The sequence below is a fragment of the Vicia villosa genome, linkage group LG1, assembly GCF_029867415.1.
Source record: "Vicia villosa cultivar HV-30 ecotype Madison, WI linkage group LG1, Vvil1.0, whole genome shotgun sequence".
NCBI lineage: Eukaryota > Viridiplantae > Streptophyta > Magnoliopsida > Fabales > Fabaceae > Vicia > Vicia villosa.
This window is the reverse complement of record NC_081180.1, coordinates 107,857,000-107,871,256: the sequence shown is the minus strand read 5'-3', so window position 1 is coordinate 107,871,256 and position 14,257 is coordinate 107,857,000. Positions and strand designations below refer to the sequence as shown.

Genomic DNA, 14,257 nt, shown 5'->3' with positions numbered 1-14,257 from the left:
TGAAGCCCAAGGTTGAGGCTAACTATTTTTTGTTGGATTTTGACTCTATTGAAGGATTTATTTATTAAAAGACTGATTTTTTGGAAGCTAACCCTTTCCAGGGGTTTTGACCCAGCTGGTGAGTTTATCTTTTGAAAAGAATGATTTTTGGAAGCTAACCCTTTCCAGGGGTTTTATTCTTTTAAACAGGTTTTTATTAATTGACTTTGGAGGCTAACCCTTTCCAGGGGTTTTGACTCTTTTGGGGAAATTATCTCCTAAGAGAAATGAATCTTTAGTTTTTGAAGAAGTGATTTTGGAGGCTAACCCTTTCCAGGGTTTTTTTTGTTAAAATGAAGAAATTAATGGAGGCTGACCTTTTCCAGGGAATTTTGTTAAAATGAAATAATTGATGGAGGCTAACCCTTTCCAGGGGTTTTTGAATGATGGCAGAAAGATTATCTAGTGGAAGACTTCTTGTTTAAAGCCCAAGATGAAGGCTGACTTTGACTGAGGATAAGCAAACATGGATCCTAGACTCTGCTAAGGAAAATTAATGAAGATAAGGGTGACAGAGACTGTCCATGCCTCTCATTCTAAAAGGTGTGCTCAATGTGAAATTGAGACAAACTTAGCTTGTTTAAAGTCTGGTTTAAAGAATGGAAGAAACTCACCAGGGTATGTTAAAAGGTGACTAAAGACCTGTTCCTATGTTTATAAGAAACCTGATGGGTCCTTGTATACAAGCTCAAGAGGAAGCTGGAAATGCTTTTAAGAAGCCTGTGGGTCCTTGTACAAAGCCCAAGAGGAGGCTAATCGAGGGTCATCGAGGGTCCTTGTTATAGCACAAGAGAAAGCTATGTGGTTTTGAAGTTATTTTGGCTCTAAGCAAATGGGTAAGAGGTTTCACCGGGAATAATTCCTCTTTGGGTGGATGTGTCCTATTTTTGGATTCTAAGGTTTTTGCCAAGATGTTTCACCGGGAATAATTCATCTTGGGGGTTTGAACTACAGATCTCTAATTAGGAAAGAGCCTTCACCGGGAAGACATTCTCAATCCTATGTCATATTCCTATAATATATATATATATATATATATATATATATATATATATATATAGTTTAACTGTCCTAAGGTTTACACTCAAACGTAGTTCTAAACAATATATAAACAGTTCTATATTTGACAGTAATTTAAATAAAGACTGTAAATTGAAAGCTTGTAAAGCCTAACCTGGATGGAGTGGAGGCCTTTGAAGAAGTATGTACAAAGCCTTACCAGTAATTGATGGATAATAGTTGAATATATATATGATAAACAGTTAATGGTTTTTGAAAACAGAAGAAGTGAAGATGGACAAAGGTCACATAGGTATCTGAAGAGTTTCACCGGGAATAATGCCCTTCAAATACCAGAAGAATGTTTTGAAAACAGAAAGAAGATTTTGTAAATACAGTTTTGAAAAACAAACTATGAAAAGAAAAAGGTGCTGGGACTTACACTCTATTAGAGGCCCACTTAAAAATGATTTACTGTTTATGAGAAACAGTTGAAAATGATTGAAATGATATAAGGTTTTGTTGTTTTGAAAACCTTAATCATCCGTTTAATCGGAGGTTGAAAACAGTTTTGCAAATTGACAAAAGTCAACTTAATCAAGGTAAAGATAAAATCTATACCTAATTAAGGCCTAAATGATTAGGGTTTTATCATAAAATTATTCACAAGGATAATTAGGTCAAAACAAAATAAAAATGTATATTTAAAGTATTTAAGAAAACACTTAAAACATACTATTTTAAACCTAGTAAAAATATATGAAATAAATAATATTTTTATGATTTTTTGATTATTCATAAAATAGGTATATTAAATAACAAGTGTGTGAAAAATGAAGTGAAAATGGATTAGTTTGATAGGTTAAATAATTATGTGAAGTTTGTGAATAAAACAAAGGAAAATAGTGGTAAAAAATTGGGTTTGTCTCCTTCAAGGCTTGAACCCACGCCCTATAGGTTACAAAACAAAACAAATACCAACTGGGCCACGCGCGTGGCTTGTTTAAGAAGGGAGCCCATATGATTATATGTAGAACAAAGCAATGAATGAGCTAAAAAAGAAAATAAATGAACAAAAGGTCTGAGGGGGGGATCGAACCCCAGACCTAAGGCAAGGCAAGGCTTTTGGACGCGCGCTGTAACCACTGGGACACTACCATTCATTCGCATATGACACATCTATCATTCAAAATAAAATAAACTCAATTCTGGGAAATTCAAAAAAATGGCGCCACCATCTTCATCTTCAACCTCAAGCTTCAAGATTTGAAATTTTGCTATCTCCTTCGTTTCTCAACCAAACTTAAAGATGTAAACATGGATTTTGCTCGTTTTTGAACGAGGATCATGATGGTATCCTTTAATTTCATTTATTTTCAGTGTAACTCAAAATTCGCACGCATGAACACTAAGAACCCTAAAACTGAAATTTAACATGAAATACTCTATATGCATGATATGATGCAATTGATTGAGGGCTAATGATCCTTAAAGGTGCAGAAACCAATTGGTAACTTCATTTCTAATTTATCATGCGTGAATTATAGAGTTTGAAGTTCTTGAAACTTACCTGAAAAATGAAGATTTGGCTCTGATCAAAGCGTGTTGCAAAGTTGTTGCAACGATCCAAATAGCTTCAGTGATCCTCCTGAAAGGTGTTGAGATGCTTAACTTGGACTGAAAGTGCCCAGAACCTCTTGCTCGACCCCAACTGCAACAGCTCCAAGTGAGAGGTGAAGATGATGATTCTCCACGCCCAGAAGTATTCCAGAGGTCTGGATCACCTCTAAATGCTTCCCCCAATGTGTTTGAATACTTACTTTCAAAGAGAGAGCTTTGGTTTGAAGAATCCGAGTCTTCTTGCCAAAGGACCTTTGAAAAAACTAAGTATGAAGAAAGAAGAGAGAAAGCAAGAATTCTGTTGCTTTGGTGTGTTTTTCTACTGAGGTATGCTCTCCTATTTATAGGCAAATGGTTCAGTATAGTTGCAGAGGAGTGAGCTTGCTTAGTGAGGTTGATTTGGTTTTCTTGGCCATGAAGGAAGTTTGCAAATATCTCTTATGCAATGATGAGAATTTTGATTCCATTTGATCAATCCCCTAGCCCTCTATTTTGCTTGATCTTAGGGGACAATTCTGAGACAGAAATGAGCTTTAATTGGTTGGTGAGAAGATTCCTTTGGTGATTCATCAATTTGCCATAAATTCCTAAATGTAATCATTACATAATCACATGCCTTTGTTTTTGGGAATCTTCTCTAATCCTTATGCAATGATGAAATTGGATTTATGGTGTGCTTGCAGATGTATTAGAGGTCGGGTAGCATCATTTAGAGAAGGCATTTGCACAAAATTGCAAAGTTCTAATTTGTACATGACCTATAATTTCACCTTATGAGGCCAACTTTGAACAAGCATAACTCCTAGCTCAAAATGAATTTGGAGAAGGTTGAGCACAATTTGGAAAGCCCTAAACATCTACTTAAAATCATTAGTTTGGGGTTTCTTCAGAATCATTTGGGAAAATTGTGAAAAATGAGCTCAAAGTTGGATGAAAACTAGGTTAAAACACTTAGAAATATTTCTAAGTTTTTATAACCTAAAGCTTGAAAATTCCAAATCTCTTAAATGGTTGATCTTTTGAAAAAAGTTCCTATGTAAGATGTTGTTTTATTTTGCAAGATCTACAACTTTCATGTTGGAAGTTTTTTTAGTTGTGTAGGTGAAATTTTGAGTTCCCACAATGCCCTCAAAAACCCTAATTCCCGACTTTTTGCTCCTTGATGATTCTTCTTGAATTTATTTGGTCAAATGACTTTAATATCCATATATTGATGATTTTGATCTTTGAAAGTCATGGTTTGACCAAAAATTTTAAAAGTCAAAGGTGATCCCATACAGTTGACTTTTTCCAGATAAAGTGAGATTTTGGACTTTTGTGTGGAATTAATATCTTCTCCTCAAATGAGTGATGTAAATGGGTTATATTGAGGTAGTAGAGGTTCTTGAATCATGTCTTGAGTTTTGGATCCATGCCCTGATTAAAAGTCAACTATCCAGATGAATTAGGTTAAAAACCCTAATTGTCGACCAGATGAAATTGGTGACTGTGGATCTTGAATTGAGGTGTGATGTCCAGTGGATCTTATTGTATGGATCATTTGAAGATGATTTAAGTCTTTAATAGATGTCTTGTAGCTTTTTAGGGTTTCCCAAAGGTGATCCCTGATTTCAGTCCTTGATAGGCTCAAAAACCCTAGTCTGGTGACCTGAGTAAACCTGCACTCAGATGACTGGGTGTCTAATCAATCATAGGTGAATATAAAAGTGAAGCTTTTGAGTCCTATGATTGTGTTAGAGACCAATCCTTCTATTGATTGATCCTTTGCCTGAGTTTTCTTGTCTTTGAACATCCTTGATTAAATGCCAGATGAAGAAGTGACTGCTCTGGGTACTTGCTTTGACCTGATGAAAATCCAGAAGATATGTCATCTCAGGGGGGTCAAAAATTAGGTTATGAAAAACCCATCTCACTTATCATGGCTTGTGCTAATTCTTCTAAAACAAGATTTTTACACTCTACAACACCATTATGCTATGAAGTGCGCAAACATGAAAAGTTACAGGCTATCCAGTTTTTGTTACAAAAATATTCAAAATTATGGTTAACAAATTCACCACCATGATCACTTTTTAAAGAAATAATGTTTTTTGTAAAAATGGTTTTTGACAAGCTTAGAAAATCGAATAAAAGCTTAAAAAGTATCTTCCTGATGAGTTGAGAATAGTGTCCAAGATTCACCTATTATAACAAAGCCATAATAGTTACTGCCTAGACTCTTAGTTCTTAAGGGGTCAAACAAATCTTGATGAAAAACTCAAGGGATTTATTTGTAGAAAAAAAGTCTTTGGTTTAAAAGACACCCTTGTTTTCTTTTCCATTTGGCTGACATCACATAAATATTTTGTTAGAAAATTTGATTTTTAGTAGACCGACTACTATTTCTTTAGAAATTATCTTACTAATCAAATCAGAGTTCACATGGCTAAAATGCCTATGCCATAACTAGGATTACTCATTTAGAGATACAAGACATTTGGTGTTGCTCTTTGAAACATCATATAAACCGAGCATATAGATATTATCAACTCTAGAATTGTTAAACACAATTTTGTTTATTATTCTTATATTCAATTTAGCAGCTCAAGATATCAAACATAATCGAATATCCCTTATCACATAATTAACTAATAACACTTAAAATTTTATGTTTAGGCCATTTGACTAAAAAAACACCATATACGATGATTGTAGAGGGATTTTCCATAATACATTCACCTAATATTTTACTTTAATTATTGTCTCCATATAAGATGTGGGTATGATTCGAGTCAGATGAAAATAGGATTTGAGTCAAGAACATAAAACCTTGAATTTTGACATTTAGATTTAAGTCAGCGATTCGAGTCAAGGAAATCTTTAATATTGAATCTAAGGGTTTGTTTGGATCGATGGAAAGAGATGAAATGAAATGGAACAGAATGGAACAATGGAGTCATATTTGAACCTGGGACCTTGAGAGGAGCACATTCTTAAGGCCCAAACCTTCACCACCAGGCCACACACACAACAGAATTAAAGAAATTAAAAACACAATTACAATTTTGTCATCTAATTTTTCACTTTTAATATTTCTTCTCTTTTTTTTTAATATAGTTTTTTTAACATTTATTGATTTATCTTCATGTTCATGTCACATTTTATTCTTTCAATTTTTACAAATTAGGTATGATGTTGTTTTATGGAATAAAAGTGTTCAAATTGAAAAATAGAATGAAGAGAGAGAAATTGCTCTCTGTTCATCTCCGTCTGTCTTAATATTTTCAGTCTTTTTCGTCAATCTCATTCAGATCATGGAGTGGAATCGGTTGTTAAGAAGAACTTCCGGTATGTGACGCTCAGGTGGGATAGTTATCCAAGTAACAGAGGTTTTGTAGAGGAGCAGAAGGGCATCACCTCGATTTATTTTTCTGAAATCCCATATAGAGTTAGGGCAAAGGATATCTTTGACCTAGCAGGATGTTACAGGGATGTGGTAGAGGTAGAGATTTCACCACAGAGGAATAGAGTGGGAAAAAGGTTTGGTTTCTCCAGATTTGCAAATGTGAAGGATGGGAGGATGTTAGCGGTAAGGATAGATAACCTCACAATAGATGGGAAGAAAATACAAGCAAACTTGCCTAGATTTGGTAAGAAGAAGAGGATTGCATTCAAAGGAAAATCGAATGATGTTCAAGTTGAGGAAACTCAGAGAGGATTTAATACTAAGTTCAGGTGAGGGGAAACACATTTGGAGGGCACAGGGGGTTTTAGGAAGGGTCAAGAGGAAGGAGTTAAAAAAGGAGGAACACACGCAGACATGCTTAGACATGGTATTGGTAATCAAGCGGAAGATTTTCAGAAAGAGTATGTGCTATCTTTTGAAAGTTGTAAAGAAGATAGAGATAGACTAAAAAAAGTTTCATCGGAGAAGTCATTTTTCTTCGATCAACATACAACGTACAAACCAGCTTCGAGATGGAGGGAGTGTTTTTTATCAAGGTGACACCTTTAGGTGCTCACTTATGCTTGTTAGAAGAGATGGAAAAGGGCTTTATCCATGACTTGATATCAGATGGCAATACATGGTGGAAACAATGGTTCAAGTCGATCAAACCGTGGAAATCCAGTGATATAGACAAAGATAGGGTTATGTGGATTCGCACACACGGTGTGAAGGAGTGAAAAACACTTAGAAAGGGGGGATTGAATAAGTGTAACTAAAAAACTTGGAAGATAAAAACAATGAACACAATTATTTTTATTCCGGTTGGTTGTTAACCAAACTACTCCAGTCCACCCCTGACAAGGTGATTTACCTCAAATGAGGATTTAATCCACTAATCCAACTGATTACAATGGTTTTCCACTTAGATACCCTCTAAGTCTTCTAGAGTCTACAGATCACAACTTGATCACTCTAGGAAATCTTTTACAATCAATGTAAAATAAATGTTTACAAGAGTTTGACTTTCTTCTAATAAAGTTGTAATCACAACTGTGATATTTCTCTTAAGTTCTATTCTTAACACTCACTAAATATAACAAAGAGTTGTGAGGTTGAAGATGAAGTTATTTTGCTTTTGAATTTGACACCATTTCTGTAAGTTTGCACAAGTGTTGTGTGTTGCTTCTGATTAGAACTTCTATATATAGGCGCTTGAGAGGAAATCACCGTTGGGAGCATTTAATGCTTTGCGTGAACAGTACAACGCTGCATTTAATGTTTCACACTTTTGTCAACTACCTCAAGCCATGCTTTTGCTGCTTTTACTGACTTTGCCTTTTGTAGCTTCTAACGTTCCTTTTGTCAGTCAGAGATTTGACGTTACATCCTTTCATCTTGTACTTTCTTCTGGACTCAGATTTTGTAGATCACAACGTTTGAATATCAGAGTCATCAGCTTTGGTGCATAGAATCTTCTGTCTTTCGGACTTTGAAGAGATTTGAGCGTGATACCATCAGAGCTTCAGAGCTTATACTTCTGACTGTCATCTTCTGATGCTTTCCAGTTCATGTTCTGATTCTACATGACCATCATGTGATGTCTTGCCAGAGCATGTTCTGATGAAGCCATCCAGAACTTTCTGAGTCAGTGCTTCTGAATGCTGATTTGTGCATACTCTTTTATACTTTTCCTGAAATGCAAAACGTAAAGGATTAGAGTACCACATTGTCTTATACAAAATTCATACATAATGTTATCATCAAAACTAAGAATATTGATCAGAACATTTCTTGTTCTAACAATCTCCCCCTTTTTGATGATGACAAAAAACATATATAATTGATATGAATTTGTATCCAGAATATCAGATGAACAAAGACAATTTCACAGATATAGCATAAGCATATAATTCAATGTGTGTGAATATGTCTCCCCCTGAGATTAACAATTTCCCCCTGAAATTAATACTAGAAGAATTTTAAATAAAAGACTTCCCTGAGTATTTTTCCATTTCAGTTGAGACTTTCACGTTGAACTTAGAACTTCAGAACATTCAAAGCTTCTCTTCAGAGCTTCCATTGGACAGCTTCAGAGCTTTGAATTTCTCTTTGTGATCACTTGTATAAGAGCTCTATTATCTTCAGTCTTCTATGAATCTGAGCCATCAGATGTTGAGACTTCTCGTATCAGAGCTTCTGGGTTTGATCACAGCATTTCTTGCTTCTTATCTTGAAGCTTCAGAGCACTAAGCTTGCTTCAAATCTTTAAGAGCTTTAGAATTGCTTTTCCCCATGTATTTGCTTTTCATATTGAGCTTGTATAAAATATCACATTCCTGCAAAAACTATCAAAGACAGAAAACTTGCAAATAATTGTTAGGAATGTTGAGACTTAAGCCCGACAACTGATATTATAAATCAATTCAACTATCACGTTTCTCCCCCTGTTTGTCATAACATCAAAAAGTATAAAATATTCAGATGAAAGACACACAGAGTGAAGAAAGAAAAAGATAATATTTCATTGATTAGAATCAGAAGAGAATACAAAAGCAAATGCAAGCAAAACAGATGCAAAAACAAAGAAAAAGACAGAATATGACTGGCTAAACTTAGAGGCTAAGACGGCCAGAAGGTTCTTAATCTCAGAAGTGTCTTCAGCTTGCTTCTTGGAGGTTTCTTCTTGGTTCTTCATCCAAGTTCTGATTTCAGCATTAGTGTCATCTTGCTTGTCAAACGACAAGCTAAGGTAGCTTAATTATGTTAAAGTTCCTTCAGAGTGTTCAGCAGAACAAAAGGACCAGCAGAAGTAGCAACAGAGCTATCTTCTAGAATAGGATGAGTAGCATCAGCTTCAACCATTGTAGCATATTCTTGATTTTCCTCGACAGGAATATCTTCAGCAGATTGCTCTTTAAACACAGGAATCTCAGGTTCTGGAGGATACTCAACTTCTGGGTAAACCATATTAGGGGCCTTCTCCAGAGGGTTCTCCCTGAACCAGTTGAACATCATCTGAAAATCTCCAGTCAGAACTTTGTATGGATGTGGCTTCCACACAACAATTGCCAGAGGATTTTCTTCTTCTAACTCATCAACAAACTGCTTCTCTTCTAGAGGCTTCCAGTTGGTGATGGGATGATAATACTTGCCATCATCATACTCCAAACAGAGTCCAACAGGACTAGGAGCATCAGCCAAACAACCTTTCTGAAGATCCAGAAAGCCTTCTTGTATATCCTCACCAAAAGCTCTCCAGAGCTTCCCAGCAGCTACATGATCCAACTTGGAATTATGAGCAGCCTTCAGAGCATCTAACCCTGTCCGTACCTTATACTTTAATAATTCAAAATGAATATCAACAAAGGGTTTTGGAGGGTTGATTCTGAGACAGGTGATAGGGGGTCTGGGTTAAGAATAAAGTAAGGTTCAGGTTCTCTAGAGAACAAAGCAGAGGTGGTAGAAGAGGATAGAGAGGATGATGAATCTACTTGTGGAGGTAGATGAAGGGTCATTTATTGGTGAGATTGCAGAAGGAATAGAGGTGGTTGAAAAGATATTTTCAGATGGAATTTGTGGAAAGACAACAGCTAGAGGTTGGGGGTTCAAAGTTGGATCAGAAAGAAGTGGACGATTTCTTTTAGTGGTGGTGGAAGAGGATGGAAGTTCAGAAGGTGATGGCCTTTTCTGAGAGGGAAGGTCAGAGGTAGAATGTAAACTGGAGGTGTCTACATTATCAATTTCATCAAAGAGCTTTTGAAACGGTTTAGATGTTCTAGGAACTTTGAGGGACTCTGTTGATACGTGTTCAGAACTATTAACAGGTACAGAGTCAGAGATAACAATACCTGAAGGTTTCTTCTGCTTCTTGGCTTTCTTTGCAGTAGGACCTTCTTCTGTGACCTTTCTCTTCAGCTTCTTCTGTTTCTTCTTCTTATCCTTTTTCTTTAACTCATCCAAAGATGGAAGATTTCTTCCACGAATCCATGCAGGGTCAACTTCTGACTGGTCTCTTACACAAGATTCCAGATAGAGTTGAACTGATTCTGATAGTTCTTCCTTGAACATCTGAGGGAAGTCAGCAACTGGAGTTCTTCTGGTCAGAATATCAGGAAACACCTTAGGAGTGGTGGTCACCTTTTGAATCAACTGCATTCTTCTCAAAGACTGAGCAGTTAGAATACTCCCACGAACAACAATCAGATCTTGATTAGAGCCGGCTGCTCTCAGAGTATCAATCAGACCACTCTCAGTCAGAATGTCTGATACCAATCTTCCCATAGGAATGGTGTTCTTCTTAATCTTGGGATACTTCAGACGTTCTGCTTCCCTTGATTCTATGACATGAGTACACAGATGGTTGAATAGAACTTGAGGCAGGTTGATTCTCATACCCTTTTCCAATGTAGTACAGAATGAACTGCTGATCCTGACTTATGTAGGTTGCAGAATTTGTAGCTTTTCTGTGATAGAAAAATCCCAGAATGATCTTTGCCCAAACTCTGTACGAAGGCTTCAAATCTGTAGAGTGAAGTGAGCCTATTCCAGAAGTAAATAACTCTGGATGAACTTTTTCCCAATCAGTTCTACCAGGGAGACGGAGGATAAACAAGGCGGTGGAAAATAGAGGGTATGCGGGTTTCTCTATTAAAGGAAAGTGTTTCATCGATGTTCTTCAATTTGCCGATGATACACTTTTGGTGGGAGATGGTAGTTGGAATCACCTTTGGGCCATGAAGGTGGTCTTGAGAGGATTTGAGCTTATATCAGGGCTAGGCATCAATTTTCACAAGAGAAAACTAATAGGAATCAACATAGACAAGTCTTTTTTTAGATATTGCTACTACTTTCCTAGGGTGTAGACGTGAAGAAAACGAATTCATTTTTCAAGGAATCCCTATCGAAAGTAACCCAAGGAGGATTAGGACTTGGAACCCGCTCATGAAAAAAATTAGAAAGAGATTATCTTGTTGGGAAGGAAGAAATATAAGCTTCGGAGGAAGGCTAACGCTCCTTAAATCGGTTTTAGGGAGTTTAGCTATTTTTACTCTCTCTTTTTTCAAAGCACCGAAGTTCATTATTAAGGAGATTACCAAGATTCAAATCAATTTTCTATGGGGAGGGAAGATGGATAGAAGGTGTATTCATTGGGAAAATTGGAAAACGGTGTGTTTGCCGGTAGCTAACGGAGGTTTGGGTTTGATAAGGATTGAAGACTTTAATGCGGCCCTTATTAGCAAGTGGAAATGGAGAATATTAGAGGAGTCCGGTACTTTGTAGCACAATGTGTTGAAGGCGAGATACGAAGACATAATAATTAGGATTTTTACAGCAGGTGGTCGTCGTTCAATTTGGAAGCAATCCTCTTCAGGTGGGATGACTTATTAGCGATTGAGAAGGATCTCAAGGAGGAAGTTTTTAATGATAGGTGCTGTTTTGAGGTGGGAAACGGTTTCTCAATACCGTTTTGGCAAGCTTCTTGGTTGAATCATGGAAAGATAAAAGACATGTTTCCTTCTTTGTTTTCAGTTTCATTATTACAGGATGTCTCAATTGCGGCAACGGGAGGATGGTCCGGCGGAACTTGGAGGTGGGGAGACCTCGCTATCGGTCCCGCCCTGCTGCTGAATGGCAGTGCTGCAGCAGCCTGGCAGCAACTTCCAGCCTCGGCTGTGCAGTCAGAAGATAGTGTTGTGGCTGCGATGCTGCAAATGTCCGTTTTTCTTCAGCATGCCTCGTTAGACGTCTCCCGTTCTGACGTAGCAGTGTGGAAAAATGCAAATTCGAATGAATTCTCGGTGGGCAATTTCTTTAATAGCATCAACATCCAGAACTGTCCGTATGGCCGATCAATCAATTTGATGTTGCACTAGTGAAAGTATGGAAGATGGGTGTTCCTATTAAAATTAAAGTTTTCGGATGGCGGATTTTCTCAAATATTCTTCCTACTTACGATCGCCTAGCTTCTAGAGGTATGCACCCTTCTTCTTTCTCTGTTTGTGTTTTTTGTGAAAATGTTGAAGAATCCTCTATTCATTCTTTCTTACTATGTGGTTCCTCTTCTCTTATTTGGAAAGAATTGACAATGTGGATTGGGTTAGAAGAATTCAGTTTGAATGATTTTAAGGAAAGCTTTTTACAATGGACAACTTTTTGTATGTCTAGAAAGGTTAAGAAAGACAAGGAGAGAGTTATTTGGTTGGCTCTATGGTTGACTATTTGGACGGTTAGAAACGGTATTGTTTTTAGAGGAGACACGTGGAATATTTCGGATATTGTGTGGGAGATTAAATATTTGGCTTGGAGATGAGGTTACATAGGAAAAATTAACCATCCCAATTGCGACTTCTGCGAGATCAACAAAAATCCTTTGTTTTACTTAGCATAAGTATCAATTGGTGTGTAATTTTTTTGAGCCTTTTGTGTTGAGTTGTATCTCAGATCCTTTTTCGATCCTTTTTGTTACAAGTTTGGAGAACTTGGGTTCTCATATCAATATATTTCTTGCTTACAAAAAAAAACTCTTTACTTTACAGTTTTTGTGAGACAGTCGGTACTTGATTCAGTTGTTTTGTTTATGTAGTTTGAATATCCAAAACTTTGAATTTCTTAATTATATATATATATATATATATATATATATATATATATATATATATATATATATATATATATATATATTCCCTATTTTTTATTAGTTAAAAATAATCTTATTAGAATTATAGAGAATTTTACAAATCGCACGAAATATATTTGAATAGAAGTTAAAGAATTTATACTGTGATTTGTTGAAGATCATTATGAGATTTGTAAAAGCGCTAAGATGGTTTTATGGTTCTCTAGTGTAGAACTTGAGTTGATAGTAGCTTTGTAGTTTTTTTATTAAAAAAATTGTTATTTTCTTCTTGATCCATACTAAGAAATAAAAATCATGATAAATATGAGAGATGAAAGTTTTTTAAGTTAGAAAGTTGAAAAAGAAAAATATTACTGGTTGAATTTTCAAACAGTAGAATAGAATATTAATTCCGTTTCATACTAAAATATCTGAACAATATAGTGAAGTTTATGTTATGCTGCATTCCGCTCCATTCCATTCTACTCAGTTAATTTTAAATTATTTAAATATAGCCTAAAGTTGATATGATAGAAATCATTCATTCATGTATATTTCTTGATTCAAATAATTATTAATTTGACTTCAACCACTTACAATGACTTTTTATTTTAGGGTTCAATTTAATGCATGCAAAATAGCATTTAATGCAAAACATGATTTAAATGTGGTGCACTTAATTAAAAGGTATGCTTAAATCACTTTAGAGAATAAAATTGATACTATTAATCTTCTACTAATGAATCAATAGAACTCCTAAGAATTAGTCTAATAATAAAGATTTGAGTCTTGAGTAGGGATGGCAATTTGCCCCATCCCCGGTGGGTACCCACAAAAATATCAATAATGGATAGGGTAAAAACCCGCATAAATGATACGGGCACGAGCTCGGGTAATTACCCACTTAAATAAGCGGGTATGGTCAACTTAGTATTCAGCCCGCTCCATACCCGCACAACATTATATATATATATTTTGATTTATATTATTATATTAAGATAAATGTCTATCAATTTTCAAAAATACATTGATGTTAAACCATTACATATGTAACATAAATGTTTGTTTATTTCATAATTTAACAATAAATTTTTTGAAAATATTTAAATGATACTAAAAACTTAAAATGATATGATATTTTATAGTTGATATACTTATTTTTATTAGAAATGCGGGTAACGGGTACGGGTATGGCTACATATATACCCAGAGAGCACGGGTACAGGTGCTAAAGTTGTTACCCAAACGGGTATGAGCTCGAGTACGGGAATTTTTTCTAACCGCGGGTATGGGGATGGGTACTATAGTACCCTACCCATTCGCTGCCCATTGCCATCCCTAGTCTTGAGAATATGCTCCTGTCAAATTTTAAAGTTTAAATTTTATTGGATATTAATAATATATGTTAGATCTGATCATACAGAGCTTTAAAACTCTGACTTTAAATAAAATCAATATACTCACATAAATGAACCAAATTTATCCATTACTATATTTTGTCTTAATTTTTTTTTTAAAATAAAGCCGTTAATCTTTGATCTGCTACATATTCGTTA

At 35.6% G+C, this 14,257-nt stretch overlaps 1 protein-coding gene across 1 annotated transcript; it reads left to right on the top strand.

The window, feature by feature from the left end:
* Positions 1-11,212: 11,212 nt before the first annotated feature.
* On the top strand, positions 11,213-12,395 carry LOC131651082 (uncharacterized). The gene is made up of 3 exons (XM_058920755.1): positions 11,213-11,354; positions 11,474-11,802; positions 11,904-12,395. Exons 1-3 carry the CDS (start codon positions 11,213-11,215, stop codon positions 12,393-12,395), a joined length of 963 nt encoding a protein of 320 aa, XP_058776738.1.
* Positions 12,396-14,257: the final 1,862 nt, after the last annotated feature.